Source organism: Lepisosteus platostomus, chromosome 3 (assembly GCF_059453375.1).
Source record: "Lepisosteus platostomus isolate fLepPlt1 chromosome 3, fLepPlt1.hap1, whole genome shotgun sequence".
NCBI classification, from domain to species: Eukaryota; Metazoa; Chordata; class Actinopteri; order Semionotiformes; family Lepisosteidae; genus Lepisosteus; species Lepisosteus platostomus.
The window spans coordinates 13,231,336-13,254,417 of NC_142613.1; the positions used below are offsets into that span (position 1 = coordinate 13,231,336).

Genomic DNA, 23,082 nt, shown 5'->3' on the forward strand with positions numbered 1-23,082 from the left:
CATCTGCTCGCCCCATCTTCTCAGACCTCAGCCGGGGGGGTGAACTCCGGATCCCACCTCGGATTCGGGGGGTGAGGTCCTCACCGAATCCTGTTCTGTGGGCTCTCGGACCCTGGACATCACACCGGGGGCGCTCTTGGACCCTGAACATCCTGTTCTGTGTGCTCTCGGCCCCTGAACATCCCTCTGTGTGCTCTCGGCCCATGAACATCCCTCTGTGTGCTCTCGGACCCTGAACATCCTGTTCTGTGTGCTCTCGGCCCCTGAACATCCCTCTGTGTGCTCTTGGCCCCTGAACATCCCGTTCTGTGTGCTCTCAGACCCTGGACACCTCACTGTGTGCTCTCGGACCCTGGACATCCCGCCGGGGGTGCTCTCAGACCCTGGACATCCCGCTGGGGGCGCTCTCGGACCCTGAACATCCCGCTGGGGGTGCTCTCGGACCCTGAACATCCTGCTGGAGGCGCTCTCGGCCCCTGGACATGACTTCCAGCACACGAGCCGCCAGCTCTCTGTGAGCACGCAGGCCAGAGACGTGACCCCAGTGCAACACCGCAAACAGAAGAGCGCAGAACGTACGCAGCCAGGCTCCGGCCTGCAGAGGAAACAGGCAGTCCCTCCTTCCTCTGTCCAGCCCAGCGCAGGAGACACATGGACAGTCCACTACCCGCCCCGGACATTTCTATTTGTGAACCAGGAGCCCCTCCGAGGAAATGACAAGGGATATGAGTTCTGGGTTAAGCAAAATATTGGTCACAGCCCGATACAAGTCCAAATGTCCACTTGTGACCCCGATGTCAGCATTTCTGTGAGATACTAGTGCAGATACTAGATACAGCGCAGACCGCAGGTCCGATACAGGCGAGCGTGCAGCACGATTGTGCTCACAGCTCTTCATCCACCCCATACAGTGCAGACCGCAGGTCCAATACAGGCGAGCGTGCAGCATGATTGTGCTCACAGCTCTTCATCCACCCCATACAGTACAGACCGCAGCTCTGATACAGGCGAGCGTGCAGCACGATTGTGCTCACAGCTCCTCATCCACCCCATACAGTACAAACCGCAGCTCTGATACAGGCGAGCGTGCAGCACGATTGTGCTCACAGCTCCTCATCCACCCCATACAGTACAGACCGCAGCTCTGATACAGGCGAGCGTGCAGCACGATTGTGCTCACAGCCCTACAGTCTGACTTTCTTAGACTAATACATGCTTTTTCAGCAAGTTAGTGAAGAAAAAGAGTCTTGATTCATTCTGTAACATCATATTTTATTAAATAGACACCTTTAGGAACAAGGGATAGAACATATTCAATGCTACCATAACTATACACGATATCTGGTCCAGATAATTATAGCACACTTTTGCATTTTAATATATATTTATATACTTTTGTTTTTTAGAAGATCTCTTTTCACTATTATTAACATGAAACAGGAAGCAATGTTAGAAAAATACATTATGAAAAAGGTCTAGCAGACAAACAAAAACAAACATGTTCTTCTTTCCCATTGAATGACAGTGAACTGAAGACCTCTTGAGCAACCCCCCCCCCCAAAGCCCAGAAAAGGGCTGATGTGTAGACACCAAATCGTAATGAAATGTAATGAAACAGTGCACTGTGCAGCATGAGGATTCAGGATGAAATGCATTTCTTTCATACAAATGTTACTTCTTAGCCTTAAAAAAAAAAAGTTTACAAAAACCCCCCCAAAAACTTAAAGAAGTTTAAGATATGAACCACATGGTATCTTCTATTCAGATATCCCCTTCAAAAGAACTGAAAGGGAGTGTTTAATAGTTCGCTCATTTGCATACAGCACAAAAGATGTCTGGATTGTGTGAAAGGACAAAGGCGTGCCCGCAAGCACACTGGCACTGCTCTGCTCCTCCTCCTGGGGGGCGCAGGGGCACGGGGGACTGGAAGGCACAGAGGACTGTCCACGTGTGCACGTGCCACCACGTCGCACGACGGCCCTTCTCACCACTGCTCTCAGGCCAGTCAGGGTTCCCATGAACTGTACAGTTAATGTCCCTGCATAAATTACAACAGCTACAAAATCAAATAAATACATATAAATAGAAGCAATCAAGAGAACATGAGAGAGAACTTTGTTTTTCAATGGCTGGATTTAGCTGGTGGGCATCACTGCTCATCTCCAACCAGGCGGGAGCTCTGGGCCTGCCTGGCCCTGGAGAGACTGGGGCTCTCGTCGTCACCCACATCTCCATCAGGACAGGAGCCCCAGATCCCTGGGGGACCGTCTCTCTCACCGGGACAGGACAGGAGCCCCAGATCCCTGGGGGACCGTCTCTCTCACCGGGACAGGACAGGAGTCCCAGATCCCTGGGGGACCGTCTCTCTCACCGGGACAGGACAGGAGCCCCAGATCCCTGGGGGACCGTCTCTCTCACCGGGACAGGACAGGAGCCCCAGATCCCTGGGGGACCGTCTCTCTCACCGGGACAGGACAGGAGCCCCAGATCCCTGGGGGACCGTCTCTCTCACCGGGACAGGACAGGAGCCCCAGATCCCTGGGGGATCGTCTCTCTCACCGGGACAGGACAGGAGCCCCAGATCCCTGGGGGGACCGTCTCTCTCACCGGGACAGGACAGGAGCCCCAGATCCCTGGGGGACTGTCTCTCTCACCGGGACAGGACAGGAGCCCCAGATCCCTGGGGGACTGTCTCTCTCACCGGGACAGGACAGGAGCCCCAGATCCCTGGGGGACTGTCTCTCTCACCGGGACAGGACAGGAGCCCCAGATCCCTGGGGGACTGTCTCTCTCACCGGGACAGGACAGGAGCCCCAGATCCCTGTGGTATCGTCTCTCTCACCGGGACAGGACAGGAACCTGTGTGTGTGGCACAGGGCTTGTGCGTACAGTCTGGACAGAAGAGTATCGCGCTCAGGATGTCACAGTTCAAGGTGCCAGAGACACCCAGGGTTCCCGATCAATGAACTCTTAACCTACAAGCAGGGCGGCAGCCTTGCCTATTTTCTGGCTCAATTAAAACCACCAGAGGATTAAGATTTAAGCAGAAGCGATGTATCAACCCGATTCAATCTGGGCCGGATCAAAGTAACTGCTCTCCCGCGTGGATGCTAAACTCTGTCCAGGAATAATCCTAATAAAAATGCTCTACCAGGAGGAATATAGCACAAAATAATTTAATCCAATGTGAACACAACTGCCCCTCGCATTTGGCTGATGTCTCTCCTGTGTGGATTATACAGCTGTTCTCCCAGAATAATACCAACACTTCTCCTCTCCTAGGGTAATCCAAATACAACTGCTGTCCCAGTATACGCCCAATACCACCGCTATCTCAATAGGATGATCTCTCCTGTGTGGATGATCCAACTGCTCTCCCAGTATAATTCCAACAGGTGGACAAGCTTCGAGAGGCATGCCGGAAGGGAACCTGCTGGGTTCTGGACCTGGACATCCAGACCTGGTTTGGATTTATTGTGGGTGAAATGGACTCTCCTAGATTCAAGACATCTGAGGACAGGAGGAGGCTGATGGCTCAGTGCTGAAAGGTTAAGGGGTAAAGAGTCCAGTTAAAGCTTTTATGACAAGATTTCATAATACTGGGCAAAGCATTTTCTTAAATTGATCTATATGGTGAAAGTGTTCTTAATCTTGAGAAACAGGCGAGTTAATATCGCCTCTAAAATGTACAGGACTGGGGTTCTCAGGACCTGTGCTTGACACTACTGCCACCTGGTGGTATTAACCTACAACTGCACACAGCACGCTCAATCCTAACTGCCATTTTATTTTAAAGTTTTCAGACTGGGGAAGAGATCGGTCTGTAACTGTTACATTTGGCCCCCGACAGACGTCTTGTGCTAAACTACATGAGAGTGTAAAAACAGACACACAATGTCTTGGATTGTACAGCCTTGTTTTTTGGCAGAAACAGCTAAGCCTCATGAGAAAAGGAAAAAACCCTTTTATAAGGAGCAGCCAGCCAAGCCCTCCAGCCATTACTCTAGACTCTGCAGTAACACAGCACTGCCACGATAAAATGAGCTGCCTTTGATGACTGTGCAACAAGACATCGGGCGCACAACGGAAACGCCACACACGCAGCGGTGTTCTTCCAGTGCAGGGAGGGAGGGCGGGTGCCAAGCGTCATGCCCGGGCAGTGCCCTACCGCTGGAGGCTCTGCTCTTCTGACACGGCTCTGGAGGCATTGCCTCCCACTGCCCCGCTGGAGATCTGGCTCTCTTGCGCAGGGCTCCAGGACTGGAAAGCATGTTAAAAATAACTTGATTTGAAAAACAGGCAGATCTCTGTCCTCCTAACAAAATGTAGCTATGGAGATGGAAACTGGGACAGAATTCTCAGCTGGGTCAAAACTGTGTCTGTGCCTAATGTAACAATCCTTGCTATAACAGGATTGCTTGTACTACATCCTCTACTGTAACAGCACTGTCCTACTGCACTTTTACTACAGTCCCCTACTGTAACAGCACTGTCCTACTGCACTTTTACTACAGTCCCTACTGTAACAGCACTGTCCTACAGTCCTACAGCTTTAACCCATCAAGCACTGATCGGTTTGTGGGACATGCCCTCCTAGATCAGAACTGTATCTTGGCTGCACCCGACTCTCCGGAGCGTCTCATATGAAACAAGCTCTGCAGCTGAACAGGCTTTCACAAGACCAGCATCCTTGGGAGTCCCAAAGGTCAAAGGTCAAAAGCATGCTTCACGATTAAAAAGGCCTTCAAAGAATTATGTTCACGAGTGTCTCAAATAAGACCAACTAACAGTAAACGAGGGAGAGCTGACAAATAGCATAAAAAATACTTTGTTAAAATAAATGTAACAGTAATTCAACTTCCCACAGACACTTCAACTCAAAAGGAACTCAGAGACTCAGGGATAGGGTCTGGTTCATTCCCAAGCTGAAGCACAAGGAGGTTCACATATCTGGCAAGTGAGAGGGCTGGGACTTTAACTAGGAACCTCTTGTGGAGACTGAAAGACTGAAAGCCCCTCATCTGAACCACTGGACCCCCTAGCCTCCTACCTTTCAGCATGACAGGACACAGATGATCATGTGTACAGGCAAGTGGCTATTGCCCATGCAGGACCTAATCAGAGACAGGTCCTTCCCCTGTCACTACTACCTGGTTTGAGTGACAGGCGCCAGAACCAATAAATACACAATCACAACTATCTACACCAGCACCAACTCCTCCCAAAACAATGCCATTTCCCCATATCTGGGCTCATTCGTGACACCCTTGGTCCATTCCTACCTTCTATGACTTACAACAGCCATAGTGACAATCCTATTGAAGCACACCCTGACTGAAACCCTTTGTCTGAAATGTTTCTTTGGTGCGTGTCACAGCTACAACGTCCCACAGGTAGGAGCAGAGGAGAGCCAGGGAAGTCTGAGAACACCCATAATCCCCCCAGCCCAGCTACTGTCTCCAGCATGTCAGGTAGACTGCGGCTTTGTTACATTTCCTGATGTTCTACCCTAAGCTATACAACACACTTGGCTACGTGACTGGAACTTGAACACCACACAGAAAAGAGCCTCTCCCACGTCTTCATGTGTTTAGTTTTTCCCACATGATGGCTTCAGATGCCCGGATTACTACCGGGCAGCACAGAGAACTGTGGGCGATGGAGAAGACAGACCTGGCACTCCTGATCTCACGTCAGTTATTAACTTCACCTTGCTGGGATGGATAAGTGTTCAATAAACTTTGAAGTGAAGTGATCGCGTGCTGACTGTACTATACAACAGCAAGCTGGACTGGAAGGCTCATACTGTCTTGCCTCTGCTGCAAGATGACAGCTGGACACACTGTGCTTCACTGAAGAGCCCAACCTTCTGAACTGACCTAAAAATGCCACTAGGTCCAGTCAGAAACTGGGGACTACAGATGGCTGATCAAACCTGCAAGATCAGGTCTCTCCAAGCTCTCCTGTGCACAAAGTCAATCACCTGACTATCATGGCCGGTTGATTGCCACACAGCCCTTCAAGATGGAATGGAGCTCCTAGGAGGACAAGGAGACACTTTGGTCCACGTTGCCCTCCAGGCTGCGTTACTGACGTTCCAGTGCCCACGACAGTCAGTCTGTAGTGTGACTCTGAGCCTGCCAGTCCTTCCTAAAATGTACCTGAAGGCAGCATGCAAATGCTGACATTACGTGTGACGTTACTTGAAACTAGTAGTATAGAGCTGTTTGCACTTGTCCTCTTTGCATTTGTAATTCACAGCTAGCAGCGTACACGCATCACGGCCTCATTTATGGTGCAGCACTTACTATACGTGACTTGGCAATTGGCTTTTCCCATCCCCGTTTCCGTGTTAAGCAAATCAGGAGGCCATACGACCCATCTAGCTTGTTGGGTAGTTCGTAACTAATTGATTCAAGAATTTAATCCAGCCATTTCTTGAATGAAGCCAGGGTATCGGCTTCAACCACATAGCTACGTGGCTTAATCTATACTCCCAACACCCTTTGTGTTAAGAAGTGCCTCCTGCTCGCAGTTCTAAAAGCACTTCCTCCTAGTTTCCACCTGCGTCCTCGGGTGTGTTTACTGCCTATTCTGAACCCGCCTGCTGCTGGGGTGCCTTTGAGGATTCGGAATCGGGTCCCCTCCCAGTTTTCTCTTGGTGCAGCTGTCAGGTTGGGACGGCCCCTGAAGGCCTGGAATGTACCTGGTGGTTCTTCCCTGGCCTGATTGCAGGTGACCACATTTATACACACCACAGCTCATTGCACACTGGGAACAACGTCCTAGTCCTTATCTTAACAGGAGGCCTGTCTCGTCACGCACGGTCACTCCCTCCTTACCATTCCAGCTCGGAGCGTCTCCTTCGGCCTGCGGCACTCGAGAGGCTGGTAAACCCGGAGTGGGGAAACGGGATGAGGCCGTGGGAGGATATTTACACGCCGAATGAAAAATAAAGCTACACACAGAATACGACCGGCAGCTGGGGGGGTCTCGCCCCCGCCCTCGCTCTCGCTCTCCCGCGCAGACCCGCAGGCAGGAGGTCCCGGAACCCCGGGCAGAGCTCCGAGATACCGCGGAGGTCGGATCCACTGTGGCGTGGGTCTCAGCTTGACTGCCCCCCCTTCTCGCTCTCTATCCTGCCCCCAGACAGCACCCAATCCCAGCCGTCGGCCGCAGGGGCGTACCCCCGTCCCCACGGGGTGCCGCCAAAGCCTCCGGCCCACGCTGCCCTTCACAGGAGCGCGGAAGAGTCGCAGGTGCCAGTCAAGAAGACGGATCAGACTCCCGTTGCGCAGCACCGTCATCCATGCCAGGTTTTACCAGCCACAGGCTGTGATGAAGCAGAAAAGCGATCTACTTCACGCAGTTGTAGCTCCATGCATGCGGGTGGAAATGGCCTCTATTCAAGGGGCATAATCCTCACAAAAGCCCCTGCCGGGTGTTAGTCTGTACAACTGTCCACAGCTGCTCAAACCTGGCATGGATCAAACTGCTGGGCAGCAGAAGGTACACTGCCATCCCCTCAAGGGGCAGACGCCTTCAGGGAATAGGGAATACAGTACTAGGACTACGAAACAGGAATTAGGGACTACAGCACTGGGATTAGGTCAAAGGGCACAAGGATAAGGGAACAAGGGAATGCAGAAGGGCTCAAACTGAGACACAGCCATTCATAACTCAAATTTAAAAAAATCATACAACACTGGAGATGGAATTCTTCATCGAAGCATCAAAAATAAAAATTGTCTAGAACAGCAGAAGACCCCCCCCACCCAGAATCCCACAAAATACGCAGCCCTGCCCTCCCCTTACTAAGGTGCAGGATGTCACTGTAATAAAACCATGTGTTCAATTTAACTGAACAACATTAGTAAACAGACACCATTATCCACAAACAACAACAGCTCAGAGATTAAGGAAAGTAGACAGGTATATAAACAGATGCTCTCTCTCCTTCTTTCTCTGTCTCTCAGACTGAGTGCAAAGGTTTTACAAAGCATTTGTATCAGCTTTTCCCTCTCAGCCTCTCTTTTAATCATGTTGTCATTATCTATAACTAATATATTAATTATGAACAATCTGGTCCCCAAATTAACTGGATAATAAATAGCACTTCCTGCTCAGTCAGAAAGGCAATTTCTAATCTATAAACACTGCGGACATTTTTGCGATATGCATAGTATCTGAGAATCTGAACGGCCATTCATGGCGAGAGGGTTTTAGGCAGAGAGTTCCTTGCAATATAGCCAAGCCAAGTTAAAGAAGCATCGTTTTGCATTTCTGTTACGTGCCATATCTTTTGCATATTTGCATATTATGATTGTTCAATTTGCATGCATTTCAAATGCTGGTATTTAGTCACTTTGGGCACCCCCTTGTCAAATGCACATTTACAAAGCCCAGCCACATTAAAATGAGCACCCTCCCACTTCAAGACACAAGCCTCTGCACTCTGAGGGAGACACATCAGCTTTTTAAATAACATTATTTATGGCTGATGCTCTCCTTCAGGCTCTGCACGATGCACCAGGACAAGCTATACCAGGCACTGATGTGTTTGTGCCTGCTCCATTTTGTGCTCGGTGTTGCATCGCACTTGCACGCTCCGTCCCTGAAGGCTGAGGCTGCTATTTTAAGGCGGCAGGGGGCTGCTGGGTTCGTCCACAACAACGCACGCTGGCTGAAGGGTCATGCTTTTTAAAACCTTTGCTGAAAGTAAGCAGCCTGTGTCTGTGTCGTTGGCTGTCGGTCAGAGGACTCCTCCATCGCCCCTGGCTATACACCGCTCTCCCCCGCGCCCCCCCCCTCGCCCGCCCGGGCCCCGCAGCGCCCAACCGAGGCGCACGGCCGCCCGCCGTACCCCGCGAAGGTGGGGCTGATGGGCAGGTACTGGAAGAAGCGGTGTCGGCGGAGGAAGTCCATCCCGAATGGCAGGTCGTAGGACCGCATGCCCTCCAGCTCGGCCGCGCTCTTGCCCGCGCCGCGCTTCAGGCGCCGGATGCCCCGCTCCTCCGGGGAGCCTGGGAGAGAGGGACACGCGGAGTCAGAGACTGAGACAGGAGAGAGAGAGCCTGAGGAGCAGTGAGCCTGTCTCCCAGTGATGCTCCAGATGTTCACGTCTTTATTGTAAATGTCTGTAGACTCGTGTTTTACGTTAACTGTATTTGTTATTTGCTTTGGCAACACTGATTTTATTCATCGGTCATGCCAATAAAGCATCATGACTTGAAAAAATTGAACTGAACAGAGAGGGACAAGCCCGACAGGCTGACAGGACAGGACAGGACAGACAAGCACAGGCGGGCGACAGAGAGCTGGGCTCCGTTACCGGGTATAGTGTTGTCCAGAATAAACGCCACCGAGCCCCCTACAAACATGGCCGTCGTCAGCAGCACATTGAGCACCTGGTCTATCTCCACTATACCTGGGAAGGGGAGAAACAGACTGAGGTTAGAGACTGAGCGAGAGTGCTAAGGTGTGTTCATCTCCGTGACAGGGAATCGCATTTGCTTAGGGAATGGCGGTCGGACTCCTACTGCACAGAAGCAGCTCGATCCATTCCAGGCTTTATTCTAAACCCCTCAGGACTAAAACAGACCTGCTCTTCTACTGCGGCGCAACCTGTGCGCGCATCTGCCTGGGTCTTTAAAGACCTGAAACGGATCAGAACAGCAGAGCGCCGGGCGTCCCCCCAGACTTCCACCACGGCCGTCCATTCACACCTGTGACCAGCGGGTTCTGTTTCAGGTAGCTGGGCAGCACCAGGCCAAAGAAGATGGAGAAGCCGAGCACGAAGAGGTTCCGGGAGGAGTTCAGATCGATGAACTGGAGGTTCGAGAGGCCCACAGCCGTGATCATCCCTGCACGCGGAAAAGGAGGGGTCACACACGGGCAGTCACGCAGAGACACAAGGACATGCACCTCAAAACCTCCTTCACTGCAGCCTTGAAGAAATTCTACAGCCAGAGCTGCAGCTTTGGGAAAATAAGCAAACGAGAGTTTTTGCTGGAAACACACTGTCAGACTCCTTATTACTCCGAGGCAGGAGGCACATCAAACTGGGGAACATCCTAAGTGCTGGAGACAGTGTGGAAACCAAGATGGTAATCACTGGCATTGTAGTGCAATGCAGGGAGTGTCGGGTGTGGGGGGCGGAGCCTTGGATTAAGGGAGACGCATCGCTATGGAAACCACACCTGGCGTGAATAAGTGAATGAATGGCAGGTGTAGAAGTGGTTTCCATGGCAACGTGTCTCCCTTAATCCAAGGCTCCGCCCCCCCACACCCGACACCCTGCATTGTACCACTGCATGTATCTGGGAGTGCCCTAAAATAAGGCTTTTCTGGGATTATTTACATGGGGCCCGAGAGGACATATCTGAAAGGAATCTACCCTTTACATTTGAGGTTCTGGATTTTGGCAGGCTGGATTTTCACTTGAGTAGTACTGACAAACATCTTTGTGTGATTTTTATCTGAAGGTAAAAAGACTATAACAAGAAAGTGGCTTCTCCTGGATTTACCAACATTATGGTACATGTAAATGAAATGTACATCATGGAAAAATTAAATTTCACTTAAATTACAGATGAACAAATTTGTCAAATATGGGTCTAGGTGGATTAAGTACATTAAGCCTGAATTTGTTGAGATACAGAATAACAAACTGGAATTAAGAATCTACATATTCTTTCCCCTCTTCAATCATAAAAATGTATATCTCTCTTATTTCAAAAGTTAGAAGTGAAACAATTGTAAAATATTAAAGGAATAGATAAGAATAGACATTTTCATGTGTGATATATATTGGTACATTTGCATTATAAAAGGATGGTTGTGTAACATCATTGGAAGTTAAAATGGTTTTATCTGATCTCTAAAATACAAAAAGACATCATAAGCAAACGGGTCTCATGCCAGCAGGCGGGAGAGGAGGCAGACGGGGGGCAGATGTTCCTCACCGAAGAGCGTGCAGAAGAGCGCCCCCAGCACGGGGTCAGGCAGGGAGGCGAACAGCGCGCTGAACTTGCCCACCAGCCCCAGCAGCAGCATGAGGGCAGCGCCGTACTGGATGACTCTCCGGCTGCCCACCTGCGAGGGGGCAGACACCGTCAGCACAGGGGACTGGCCGAGAGGCCGGCGGGGGGGGGGGGGTCAGAGGGCAGGGGGCAGTACCTTGGTGATCCCCAGGACTCCGATGTTGGGGCTGGAGGAGGTCGAGCCGTTCCCGGTCCCAAACAGGCCGTCCAGCACGCAGGACACCCCCTCGATAAATATCCCCCTGAGAGACGGGACGGGGAGAGAGAGGGCTCAGTATGTCACCCGCCACTGGATCCCCAGCCCACGATCGCCCCAGAGGGCAGTCAGGACTGTGGTCTGAGCAGGAGCAGCTGTGGGGTCCTGGTGCTGGGACAGAGGGAGGAGAGCCCTGTGCCCATGGGGGCCCACTTCAACCCCAGGAGAGACTCAGGCTGCAGCTCCACAAGAGCGCAGGCTCAGCACAGTAGCCGTTCGTAACCTCCACAGCGCCCTGGTTATCTCCACCTTGGGTATTTCTGCTCAGGCATTATCTTTTGAGCAAATTTTGAAAGAAACGAGTCCAGTTCTTTAGAGGACCAGCTCGATCAACAGCTCCACACTTACACCTGTGTGTAACCCTTCAGTTCACGACCACCCTTACTCCTGCACCAGCTGCCCCCTGAACGTCAGGGCTCGCAGGTGCAGGCCTGGGAAGAACAGCCCTGAGCCCTTCTCCGTCCTCGGGCACGGATCACATACTTACTAACGTCTCCTGCAGTAAGGGTCTCGTTTGGCTCTCCCCCAGCACCGAGCTCTTCTTAATTAAAATCAGGATTTCAGACGGAGCGGCGGAACCCGTATAGGCGCTCCCCCGAGTGCCGCCGAGCTCAGCGGCCCCGGGTGCGAGCCTCCCCCCCAGCCAGCTCCGATCCCGTGACGTGTTAAAGAGGAGAGTCTCGGGGGCGGCCACGGCGCGGGGGGGCTCACCGGTTGATGGCGTGGATGGGGGGCGGGGGGGCGCAGGAGAGCCGGGCGCAGGCGTAGTAATCCCCGATGGACTCGATGATGCTGGCGACCACCGCGCTGAACATCCCGATCACTCCGGCCGCCGACACCGTGGGGTAGCCCCACTGGACTGGGGGGGGGGGGGGCGAGACGCACAGAGCGCAGGTTAGCATCCTCCCAGCCCACCAAACACAGGGCAGGCGATTCGGCGCCAAACGGCCGGCTCCTGGCCAGGTATCACCTGCCCCGTCACCAGGCAGACTCCCGTTGCACAGCAGTGCGATCCATCCCGGGCTTTACCAGCTACCAGCTGTTGCTGATCAGACTGTAGTTCTCTGCTTATCTACTCAAAATTCATCACAGTGTAAAAATGACTGTAACGACATGATTAGTAATTTAGTCATTAGAATGTGAAAACCTGGAATAGATCAAACAACTGTGGAGTGGGAGTCCAACTGACTTCAATAATACACAGGCCTGCTTCCTTTCATTGCCTGATTGAGGGCCACGCATAAAACAGAAATAGGGTGCGAGTCTTTTTAAGTACCTGCTTAAAGGGCAGCTGCTTGCTGAATCTGAGTGGAGGGTGTGGACTACTCCCTCTGTCCGTTAAACTGCCGTTTGTGGTTTCTGCTTTAAATGGTTTGAATCTTACAGCTCAAACGTCTTCACAGCACTTTCTGAGGCACTCTTTAATAGAGGGGTGGGCTTCAGCCTTTCAAACTGCTTTAACAAGGCTATAGAGAACGGGTCAGTGTGTGTTTTAAATGAAGGTTAAACCAAATTCATGAAAAGGACTTTGGTTAGACCTGGGGGCGACAGTGACGGTGAACAGGGTGGGCCGAGACTGGGTGTGGGGCAGTGGTGCAGCCTTTTCAGTGCCTGGACGATAGATGACGTGGGTTCAAGAAATGCACTGTCGGCCTCTTCGCTCGTGATCACACGAACAGAAGCCAGAGCACAAGCACATCCGCAGCACTCAACGGTTTTCTTTTTCGCTTTGTCGTTTCCACTTCTCCGATACTGGGGAGTCCAGAGACGCCCTGGGGGCTGCATTTCTTACTAGCACAGCGTGCCCTGGCAGACTGAGGCTGCAATGACCATTGGGTCACCACTAGGGGCCGCCAAAAGCTGCAGCTGGCTCTACTGTAAGAAGTTACTGTTGGCAGGTCACTCAGGCTGGTTCATTCAAGGACTGTTTATTCTTCACTGGCTGTGATAAGGGTCACGCAGAAAAGTGTGTGCGCGCCAGCTGGCAGACAAGCAGAGTAAACATTGGTGCTTAGCAGGCAGCCTAGAAAGCCTCTGTGATTTTTGTTTTTATTGTTGTGAAGTGTCTGTGCTTCAAGAACAGTCAAGTGAAGAATAAGCCAGGATCCTGGTATATACAGTATATGTCTATAGGTGAGCTCTGACCATTTCAGTCAGTTAATTGGTTGAATTACACCAGGAATGTCCAACTGGTGTCCTTGGGAGCTCAGTTCAGTTTTGTGTCACACAATTTCTAAATGATCTCTAAATCACGTCTGCCCTGTCCCTCACTCGGCCAGCCCAGGCCAGGACAGAAGGTCCCACTAACAGGGCAGAGCAGACGTCAGCTGTGGTGTCGAGCAGAACAGAGCAGAAGTGATTCACCACCCCCAGGCCCGAATGGATTGATCCTGTTTCTCCAGAGAGACACATGGGAATATCTACAAACCCTTCACAAGAAGCCTCAGGACAAGGCTTTTTTTAAAAGCACACATGATGCAATAATGTTTTTAGCAGTGTCTGAGCCTACGTGGTGCCCTGTGTTCATCATGCCAGGCAGAGCGTGGGTGAGACTGGCAATCCGGTGTAACTCACAGGGATATGGGATCTTGAACCAGGGAGCCACAGACAGGATGCCCTGTCTTGCATCGGTCCTGGCATAGAATCCGTACTGGTCCTTCTCCGGCGGGAAGACGTCCGTCACCGTGAAGATGAAACACAGCAGCCAGGACACCAGGATGGCCATGATTATCTGGAACACACAGACAGACACAGTCAGACAGGGCAGACCCAACGAGCAGCGCACAGTCAGACAGGGCAGACCAAACGAGCAGCGCACAGTCAGACAGGGCAGGGAGAGAGACAGGCAGAACAAGCAGCAGACACAGACCGACAGGGCAGGGAGAGAGACAGACAGAACAAGCAGCAGACACAGACCGACAGGGCAGGTAGAGAGACACAGGCCGACATAACGAGCAGCAGACACAGGCAGTGCAGGGAGAGAGAGAGAGACAGACAGAACGAGCAGTAGACACAGGGCACACACAGTCAGACAGGTCAACAGGCACACACAGTCAGACAGGTACACAGGTGGACAGCTGGACTCACTGGGAACATTTTGAAGAGCTGCAGGCGGTAGGCAGTCCAGCCCTTCTTGGACTTGTACACAGGGAAGGGCAGCTGGACATTGCGGGCATACTGGGAGAACAGCAGGACCAGGAATATCGTCCTGCAGAGAGAGAGAGAGAGAGATACTGAGAGGGACAGATACAAGAGAAGAATGGACAAACCGGGGAAGAAAAGAGGGCTGAGACAGGTGCAGAGAGAGAGAGAAGAATCCAGATCAGAGAGATGACAGAACCCAGGAGGGGGGAAAAGGAGAGGTGGTGAGACACTCGACTGGAAACGGACAGAAAGAGAGAGACGGGGAGGCAGACACTCACAGCATGGCGATGCCCCAGTGCTTGCCTGCCCTCTCCCCTGCCGCCTGGAAGCCGGACAGCCCGATGAGCGCCACCGTGGGCGTGATGGTCAAGGGTCCGATGAACTGCAGCAGCACGCCGGGCAGGCCCAGCAGCCCGATACACACCTCCACCAGAGAGGACACGATGATGGCGCCCTGGATCTGACAGAGCAAGAGACTGACTCTCACCTGACCGGACACAAGCACACCACTCTTGCACTTGGGGACAACCGCGCTACATAATGCTCTAACCTCGAGTAACAGGAATTTAAACCCGACACAGAGAGCTGAAGGATGAAACAGGGGAAGAGGCCCGAGACATTTCAAATCCCAGAATTCCCCATACTTGCAACGGAACAATTATCAATCCTGCCGGGAGAGAGGGAGGACTTGCGACAGTTGTGGGAGATCGGGGGGGCCCGATGCAAGTATTCAACGCCAACCTAGAGGACTTCTTCCACATCAACAGTGAAACACCCAGCCATGGAAACTACAAGGACGTGCACTGACTGTACAGCCGAGAGGCTTGCGGCAGTGTGGAACAAGCCCCACTGTTGTGAAAGGCTGGCACCGATGTAGAGAGACGCTATAAAGAGGAGAGCACTCTGGGCCGCCCCATGATGTCCTTCTGGTTGCGATCTCGCTCCCCTGCCCCCGCTGGGCAGGTTGAGCCTTTACATGGCCAATAAAAGGACAGATGGGGGAAGTTCTCTCTCCATCAGCCCTCTCCTCGTTCCTCCATCCATCCACTTCTCTCTCTCTCTCCCCATCAGCCCTCTCCTCGTTCCTCCATCCATCTCTCCTCTCCTCGTTCCTCCATCCATCTCTCCTCTCCTCTCTCTCCTCGTTCCTCCATCCATCTCTCCTCTCCTCTCTCTCCTCGTTCCTCCATCCATCTCTCCTCTCCTCTCTCTCCTCGTTCCTCCATCCATCTCTCCTCTCCTCTCTCTCCTCCATCCATCTCTCCTCTCCTCTCTCCTCATTCCTCCATCCATCTCTCCTCTCTCTCCTCATTCCTCCATCCATCTCTCCTCTCCTCTCTCCTCCATCCATCTCTCCTCTCCTCTCTCTCCTCTCTCCTCCATCCATCTCTCCTCTCCTCTCTCTCCTCATTCCTCCATCCATCTCTCCTCTCCTCTCTCTCCTCATTCCTCCATCCATCTCTCCTCTCCTCTCTCTCCTCATTCCTCCATCCATCTCTCCTCTCCTCTCTCTCCATTACCCTTCTCCTCATTCTGCCATCCATCTCACCCAGAGCTCTTGTGCCACACTCTTTAAATCTCTCCTCCCTCGCTCCGGCACCCTGTCAGTCCCCTCCCTGTCTGGGTGTCTTACCTCCCTGATCCTGGGGTGCCAGATGTGCTCTGTGTGGAGCAGCTCTGTGCTGTTCAGCACTGGGACCTCTGTAAAGACAGGGGGGGGGGCAGAGAGAAACCGGTCAGAAAACACACTCTGTAAAAGTATCGGGAGACTACTTTACCAGCAGCCCGGGAGCATGTGTGGGCTCCCAGGAAACCGGTCCCTCCATCTCCCCAAACTCCAGCTATTAAACCCCGAACCGGGGGCACGGGAAGGACCCCTGGGTCTGGATCCAGTTGCTGCGGTTCCCAGAAGCATTATGGGATTTTCCCCCAAAACAGCTGGACGGGATTTCGACAGTCATTCACTTAGAAATAATCCCCCAGTCTAGCCGGGAGCCCACACCGAGCCCCGATTTCATCACCAGCTCAGAGGCCTTTACCTGTGGTGTTGCATTTCCATTTCTCCAGAGACAGGATAGCTCGAGCAGGGGCCAGGAACGCAAACGCGCTGGCCTGGAAGAGGGGCAGCCTGGAGAGAGAGCGGGAGACGGGATGAACAAGACGCAGGGAGCAAAAGACGACGCTACAGAAGCTAATTTCACAAAGAACAACTCCTGAAGCCCTGTTCACCTGGGGCGAGACACGGGCAGGTTCCAAACGAGAGACGCCTCTAGAAAAAAAGTCAGGGTATCACATTCCACAACACAGCTGGGTAGCCTGTTCCACACTTCCACAACCCTTTGCGTAAAGAAGTGCCCCCCCCTTCTCATTTTTAAACGGAGTTCTAAGTAGTTTCGACATGTGTCACCTGGTTGATCAGGCTTTCAGTGCATTTGAGGATTTAGAATACTTGGATCAGAACCTCTCGTAGTGTTCCCTGTTCAAGACTTGAGAGATTCAGTTCTCTTAGCCTGCCAGTGCGTGACGTTCCAGACTCGCACACGAAGCAGCCCCAGTCTCCGGTGAATCAGTCCCCCCCAGAATTAGGACGTCTGGTTCTCAGCTCTCGTGAATGACCACGTAACACTCCTGAAATCTCAGCTCGTTAATTGCACCCAGCTCATTAATTAAACTGTCGGGGGACCGTCGGGTGGCTCTTCAGTAGGGGTAGAATGGCTGATCATCTCCCCTGATCTGAAACTGGGTGCAACGGTCTCTGAATTCTCCGCAGTTCCCAAACCTGTTTGATCACATTTGCCTTCCCCCAGGAACGAAATTCTTTCTGCTGTGCGCTTGCGGTTACTCCTGCCTTTGGGGTAATATTGCCAAGCCCTCCTGTGTTGAGCAAGGGATCTGCTGACATGTGGTATGTCAGGACAAGACAGAGGTTCCTGGGTTCAGTGGCCTGACTCGCAGCTGTTCAAACAGACAGGGCAAACAGCAGCTCATCCTGCTGTGAGAGTGTCGTTCTCACCAGGACAGGCCAGACAGGGACCACCATGTCGTCTGAACGCCCCATCCTGAGAGGGGGAGTCTCCAGGATCTTTCCAGGTGCCCACAGGGTTGTAGTAAAGTGCTCTAGTCCTCCAGCAGCCGGCAGAGGAATCTTACTCCGTTGGGCCCCTGAGCAAGGCCCTGAACCCCAACTGCTCCAGGGGCTCTGTACACTGGCAGTCCCTGGGCTCTGACCCCAGGCTTCTCTCCCTGTCTGTGTGCCTCAGGAAGAGCAAGCTGGGCTATGCGAAAAGATGTAATGCAAGAAACTGTAAAAGGTTAATAAAGTGATGTTATAAAAAAAAAAAGTCCTCCAGCACGGCGCTGTGGGACCTGCAGTGAGCCAAAAGACAAACGTTTCTACGTTTCTGTCTACAGGTCCTCGTGTCTCCCCATGCAGTGAAGATGTCGCTCCCCTCAGCCACGATGCGCAGAAACACCTGGCATCTCCTTGACCAGTCTGGCAGAAAACGAAACTGAAAATCAAACCACCAGGGGGCGCTGCTATTATCACTCATTGTCCTCGACGGGCCCCGTGCTTTAAAAGCACCCTGTGCAGCCGAACCTCAGACACAAACCCCGCAGCAGTCAACCACAGCGCTCGCTCACAGTGGCACCCAATCAAGTTCGGCTCCACCTAATTATGAAGACCAACACCCTTCACAGGTTTACAACCAGGGCTGTTTTGCAATAGGTTTAACAGAACGTGGTTTGACCTTTTCCTGTGATGATTTTGCACATTCTTCATGGGTGGCAGTCAAGATCTAAGGAGTGCACTTGAGCGGCTTTAGAAAAAGAAGCAGAAGGGAAAAGCCTACAAAAAGTGACTCACTGCAGCCTTATGTACACACTCTTTGTAAACAGACGTTGGCCAAAAATGGAGGGAAAGTTCAGCAAAACTTTGACGAGGGAAGGCTGTTGTGGTGTGGCTGACCAACGAGGCTCTTAATCCTAAATGAGCTTTCTACCTCTTGGAGCGGACGTTGGACTTCTCTTTTGTGTCTGTTTCCAGGTGTAAATGTCTGCGATGGAACAAACTCCACCTGCTAAGACGTTTGTAGTTGTGGGGTTCATCCCATTCAGCTTTTACAGGGGGTGGTTTGCCAACAGGAGTAGTTATGTCCTCTCTTCACTGAGGGAGTATGTTACACAAAGAGTTGTGGGAGTGTGGAACAAGCTGCCCAGACATGCTGTTGAAGCTCCTAAATGCTGCAGGTAGGGAAGAATTGGCCGAGTGTCTTGGATGAAGCAGCGAAAGGCAACAAGACAGTCTGCAGGACCTCTTCTCAGCTGGGAACCTTCTTGTCTCTGCTTGTACCTGTTCGGCAGTCGCCCTTACTGCATGCACACCACTGTGGATAACAGTGATAGCAGGGCCCCTGTGTGTGCTGCCACTATGTATGGGATTCTAAGTCCCAAGGTCTCGTTTGTGTACCAGATTCACTGTAGAAATGGGCACAAGACAGTTAACAGTTGACACGCTGGATGACCTGACCGACAGTGTGGCAGCTTGAGTCACCTACTGACTGACACGGCCTGAGGGACAGCTTGGCGTGACCGACACCCCGGCTGACACGGCCTGAGGGACAGCTTGACGTGACTGACACCCCAGCTGACATGGAACAGCTTGACGTGACCGACACCCCGGCTGACATGGAACAGCTTGACGTGACCGACACCCCGGCTGACACAGCCTGAGGAACAGCTTGACATGACTGACACCCCGGCTGACACGGCCTGAGGGACATCTTGACATGACTGACACCCCGGCTGACACGGCCTGAGGGACAGCTTGGCGTGACCGACACCCCGGCTGACACGGCCTGACAGCTTGATGTGACTGACACCCCAGCTGACATGGAACAGTTTGACGTGACCGACACCCCAGCTGACATGGAACAGCTTGACGTGACCGACACCCCAGCTGACATGGAACAGCTTGACGTGACCGACACCCCAGCTGACAAAGCCTGAGGAACAGCTTGGCGTGACCGACACCCCGGCTGACAAAGCCTGAGGAACAGCTTGGCGTGACCGACACCCCGGCTGACACGGCCTGAGGAACAGCTTGGCGTGACCGACACCCCGGCTGACACGGCCTGAGGAACAGCTTGGCGTGACCGACACCCCGGCTGACACGGCCTGAGGGACAGCTTGGCGTGACCGACACCCCGGCTGACACGGCCTGAGGGACAGCTTGGCGTGACCGACACCCCGGCTGACACGGCCTGAGGGACAGCTTGGCGTGACCGACACCCCGGCTGACACGGCCTGAGGGACAGCTTGGCGTGACCGACACCCCGGCTGACACGGCCTGAGGGACAGCTTGGCGTGACCGACACCCCGGCTGACACGGCCTGAGGGACAGCTTGGCGTGACCGACACCCCGGCTGACACGGCCTGAGGGACAGCTTGGCGTGACCGACACCCCGGCTGACACGGCCTGAGGGACAGCTTGGCGTGACCGACACCCCGGCTGACACGGCTTGATTGTCTGCCACTCTGGCTGATTTTTTGAGCTGCAGGCCACTGATTTGGATTCCCGCTGAAGAACAGGTTAAGCCACTGTAAGCCTGAATAGCTATTAACTTGACAAAAACTCCCACTGCTAAATAGCAGGCAGCTATTCACCCGAGAAATCAAACTCCCACTGACACTGCAGAGGAAGGGAGCGACGCCTGAACAAGTATTTAAAAATATCCCCCTGAGCATTCAGACCCTGTCAACCCCAAGCATTCCTTCAAAACCAAAAGAGAAACACAAACCAGAGACCACATGTGGAAACTACGTGGAAGAACACTTAAAACCAAGAACAGGAGGCACATCTTTATGCAAAGAGTTGTGGAAGGGTGGAACATGCTATCCAGCCATATGTTTTCTCTCAAGAAGCAGCTGGTTGAAAACCTCTGATGAGCTGCCAACTACTAAACGAGCTAGAGGAGCTGCATGAGCTCCTCCCGTCTGAAACCTCTCTCGTGTTATTCAGAGAGAGGGAAGCAGGGCTCTTACCGGCAGCCCAGCGTAGTCTGCAGCAGGGTAGTGATGCCCACGCAGAAGAAGATGGTGCCAATCAGCTGGCTGGTGGCCCACTGGTCAAACCCCACACACATGGCGTCGGCCAGCAGGAAGGGCACAGCGATGGTCCCACTGAAACAGGTCAGGTAGTGCTGGGGAGAGAGGAGGGGCATGTCCAGCTCATGGTACTTCATTTAGCGAGCGGTAATTAATTGGCTTAGGAAAATGACTATATACTGTGCAGGACCAGTCTGCTGTCTACTGGGACTGTATCTGCACCTGGCATGTCAATAGGAGTTTTTGTTCTAGTTATCTGAGCTTTGTTAAGACAGCAGGACACAGAGTGAAAGGTGAACGAGGGGGTCAGCAAGAGGTCACACCTGCAGTCCCAGGAAGAGACAGAGGTACCAAGGAGGTGTGTCCTCAATGGTGTAAATCATGTCCATCCGCTGGGCCTCCATGCTGTCCCTGCTGTCCAGCGTCTCCGAGAGTGAGCTCTAGAAGAGAGAACAAAGACACTGTCAATACTGCCCACAGACTGTCCACACTGTCCCTGCTGTCCAGTGTCTCCGAGAGCGAGCTGTACAAGAGAGAGCAGAGACACTGTCGATACTGCCCACACACTGTCCCTGTGTCTCAGAGACCGAGGGATGCAGAGCTTGGACAGAGAGAAGAAACACACAGAGACCTTGCAAGATCATCACGAGCTAAAACAACACTTTGTCAACACAAGGACGTTGGAGTGCTCATTCTTGAGCTGTGTCAAGGTCGCAGTGCAGAGACTGTCAGTGTGTAAAGAAATTGTGGGGCCTACAAAACACCCTTGTCACCCTGCACCCACTAAAGTTTAAATTTATAACATCTGTATCTGTTCGGTGTGCTTACATTACAATTAGCATGTCTACCCAAGCAATTACATAGTCCTGTCGATAAAGTAACTTCTGTATCTGAATTTGACAGAGAAACCAGAGAGGAAGAAAGGATCTGAGAGAGAAGGAGGGAGAAAGAGCCTTTTTTTAACTTAACATTAACAGTTCCTCTGTTACTTACTGTTATTTAGAAATTAGCATTCAGTATTTAGTATTAGACAGCTTGTGCCACAAGTAAGGTGCTTTCAGCACAGTAGTCAGATACTGTTAGGGTCGTTTTTACTTTCAGACTAGTTTCAGTTAGACTGTTATCGGTGCTTTGCCTACACATCAGCATAGCAATTATCCCATAACTGGCAGGAATAACTTGAATATTAGCTACAAATTGCACCAGGTGTGTGACCTGCGTATGAAGCTGTGTACAGCAGGATTTCATCAGCCATCTTTAAAAAGAACAGGCAATTTAGGAATTCAGCACACGGACAAAACACGTCAACAACAAAACGTCCTGAGCAACATCTGGCACAAATTCAATCTTTCCAAACTCCAGTGAAAGCACTGAAGTTTGCGCCCGGCCAGATGGGGGAACTAGCCAGCACTACCTCCATGGAGAGCGAATCATAAATGGCTCTACACTACACAAGCTCCACAAGACCAAAGAATGAACTTGTTGGTCTTGAACAGGGAAGACTAGGAGGAGCCCCGATCCAAACATTCAAAATCCTCAAAGGCACTAACAAGGTCAATCAAGTAGACTTCTTTTGAATCTACACTGAAACACCAACCAGAGGACTATATATAAACCGAGAACAGGAGGCATTTCTTCATGCAAAGGGAATTAAGAGTGTGGAACAAGGTACCTAGTTTGTTGTTGAAACCATTACCCTAGATTATTTCACGAAACAGAATTTGCTCATTAGCTATTAAAAACACAATTGATAAGATGATCTGATTGGTGACCCTTTGTTTTTAACTTTTATGTTCTTAAGTGCATACTCTTTGAAGGAGTGGATTACATCATTTTGGCACTACACAAGTTCAAACACCACAAGGCCATTCATACATTTATACACATAGCACTCTGCTTGTAATCTGTATTTCTGATTAAAACACAGACGATGGCCTGAATTCCCTGACTCTCAAGTCACACGTGCCATCAGTTCATCAACACAACGCCCAAACCATTCAATCAATATTCAGAATCCATATAATTTATATTTCTAAAAACATACATGCATAAACAGAATGGCAAGGAATTATTTACGGATTTATTTTTGCAGATATAGCTTTAAATCTGTAAATTTGTGTGCCGTCAGGATGACTGCACGAACTTTTACAGAATAACTCCCATATAATTAACTGGCTCTGGCGTGAATCCAGCTTATTCAACTGAACTATCGGGAGCTAAAGGTGGTCATTGTTAACCTGCGCACCTGCGGCAATTAACTGACAGCAACGAGCCTAAAACGTCATTCCCTCTTCCTGTGCCAAAGACCGGGCCTTGTCACATGCGCGTAATAACCGCTGGAGAGTCACGAGTAAGTGTGAGTCAGCGGTTTTCCCCAGTTCAGGCCCTCGTGCTCGCTGTTGTTGACAGCATCTGTGCTGAGTCACCCCACCCATGTGAAAGAGCGCCAGAACAGAGGCTGGCCTGAAGGGGAACGGAGACAGAAAAGTGAATGAAAGAAACAGAAGAGGAAGAGGGAAGTGGGAAAACTGTGGC

The 23,082-nt window shown here is 51.7% G+C and overlaps 1 protein-coding gene across 1 annotated transcript in view; it reads right to left on the bottom strand.

Moving 5' to 3' along the window:
* Positions 1 to 1,251: 1,251 nt before the first annotated feature.
* The window catches only part of slc23a2 (solute carrier family 23 member 2), a 48,671-nt gene continuing 26,840 nt past the window's right edge, over positions 1,252 to 23,082 (bottom strand). Inside the window, exons 5-18 of the mRNA XM_088624585.1 lie at positions 20,871 to 20,987; positions 20,485 to 20,642; positions 16,482 to 16,570; positions 16,076 to 16,143; positions 14,721 to 14,902; positions 14,386 to 14,506; positions 13,873 to 14,029; positions 12,010 to 12,157; positions 11,179 to 11,284; positions 10,965 to 11,094; positions 9,726 to 9,863; positions 9,332 to 9,427; positions 8,864 to 9,023; positions 1,252 to 2,038 (exon numbers count right to left, since the gene is read on the bottom strand). Of these exons, the coding sequence (XP_088480711.1) occupies positions 1,810 to 2,038; positions 8,864 to 9,023; positions 9,332 to 9,427; positions 9,726 to 9,863; positions 10,965 to 11,094; positions 11,179 to 11,284; positions 12,010 to 12,157; positions 13,873 to 14,029; positions 14,386 to 14,506; positions 14,721 to 14,902; positions 16,076 to 16,143; positions 16,482 to 16,570; positions 20,485 to 20,642; positions 20,871 to 20,987 (1,899 nt within the window). The 3' untranslated portion in view covers positions 1,252 to 1,809. The remainder of the gene's footprint in view (positions 2,039 to 8,863; positions 9,024 to 9,331; positions 9,428 to 9,725; positions 9,864 to 10,964; positions 11,095 to 11,178; positions 11,285 to 12,009; positions 12,158 to 13,872; positions 14,030 to 14,385; positions 14,507 to 14,720; positions 14,903 to 16,075; positions 16,144 to 16,481; positions 16,571 to 20,484; positions 20,643 to 20,870; positions 20,988 to 23,082) is intronic.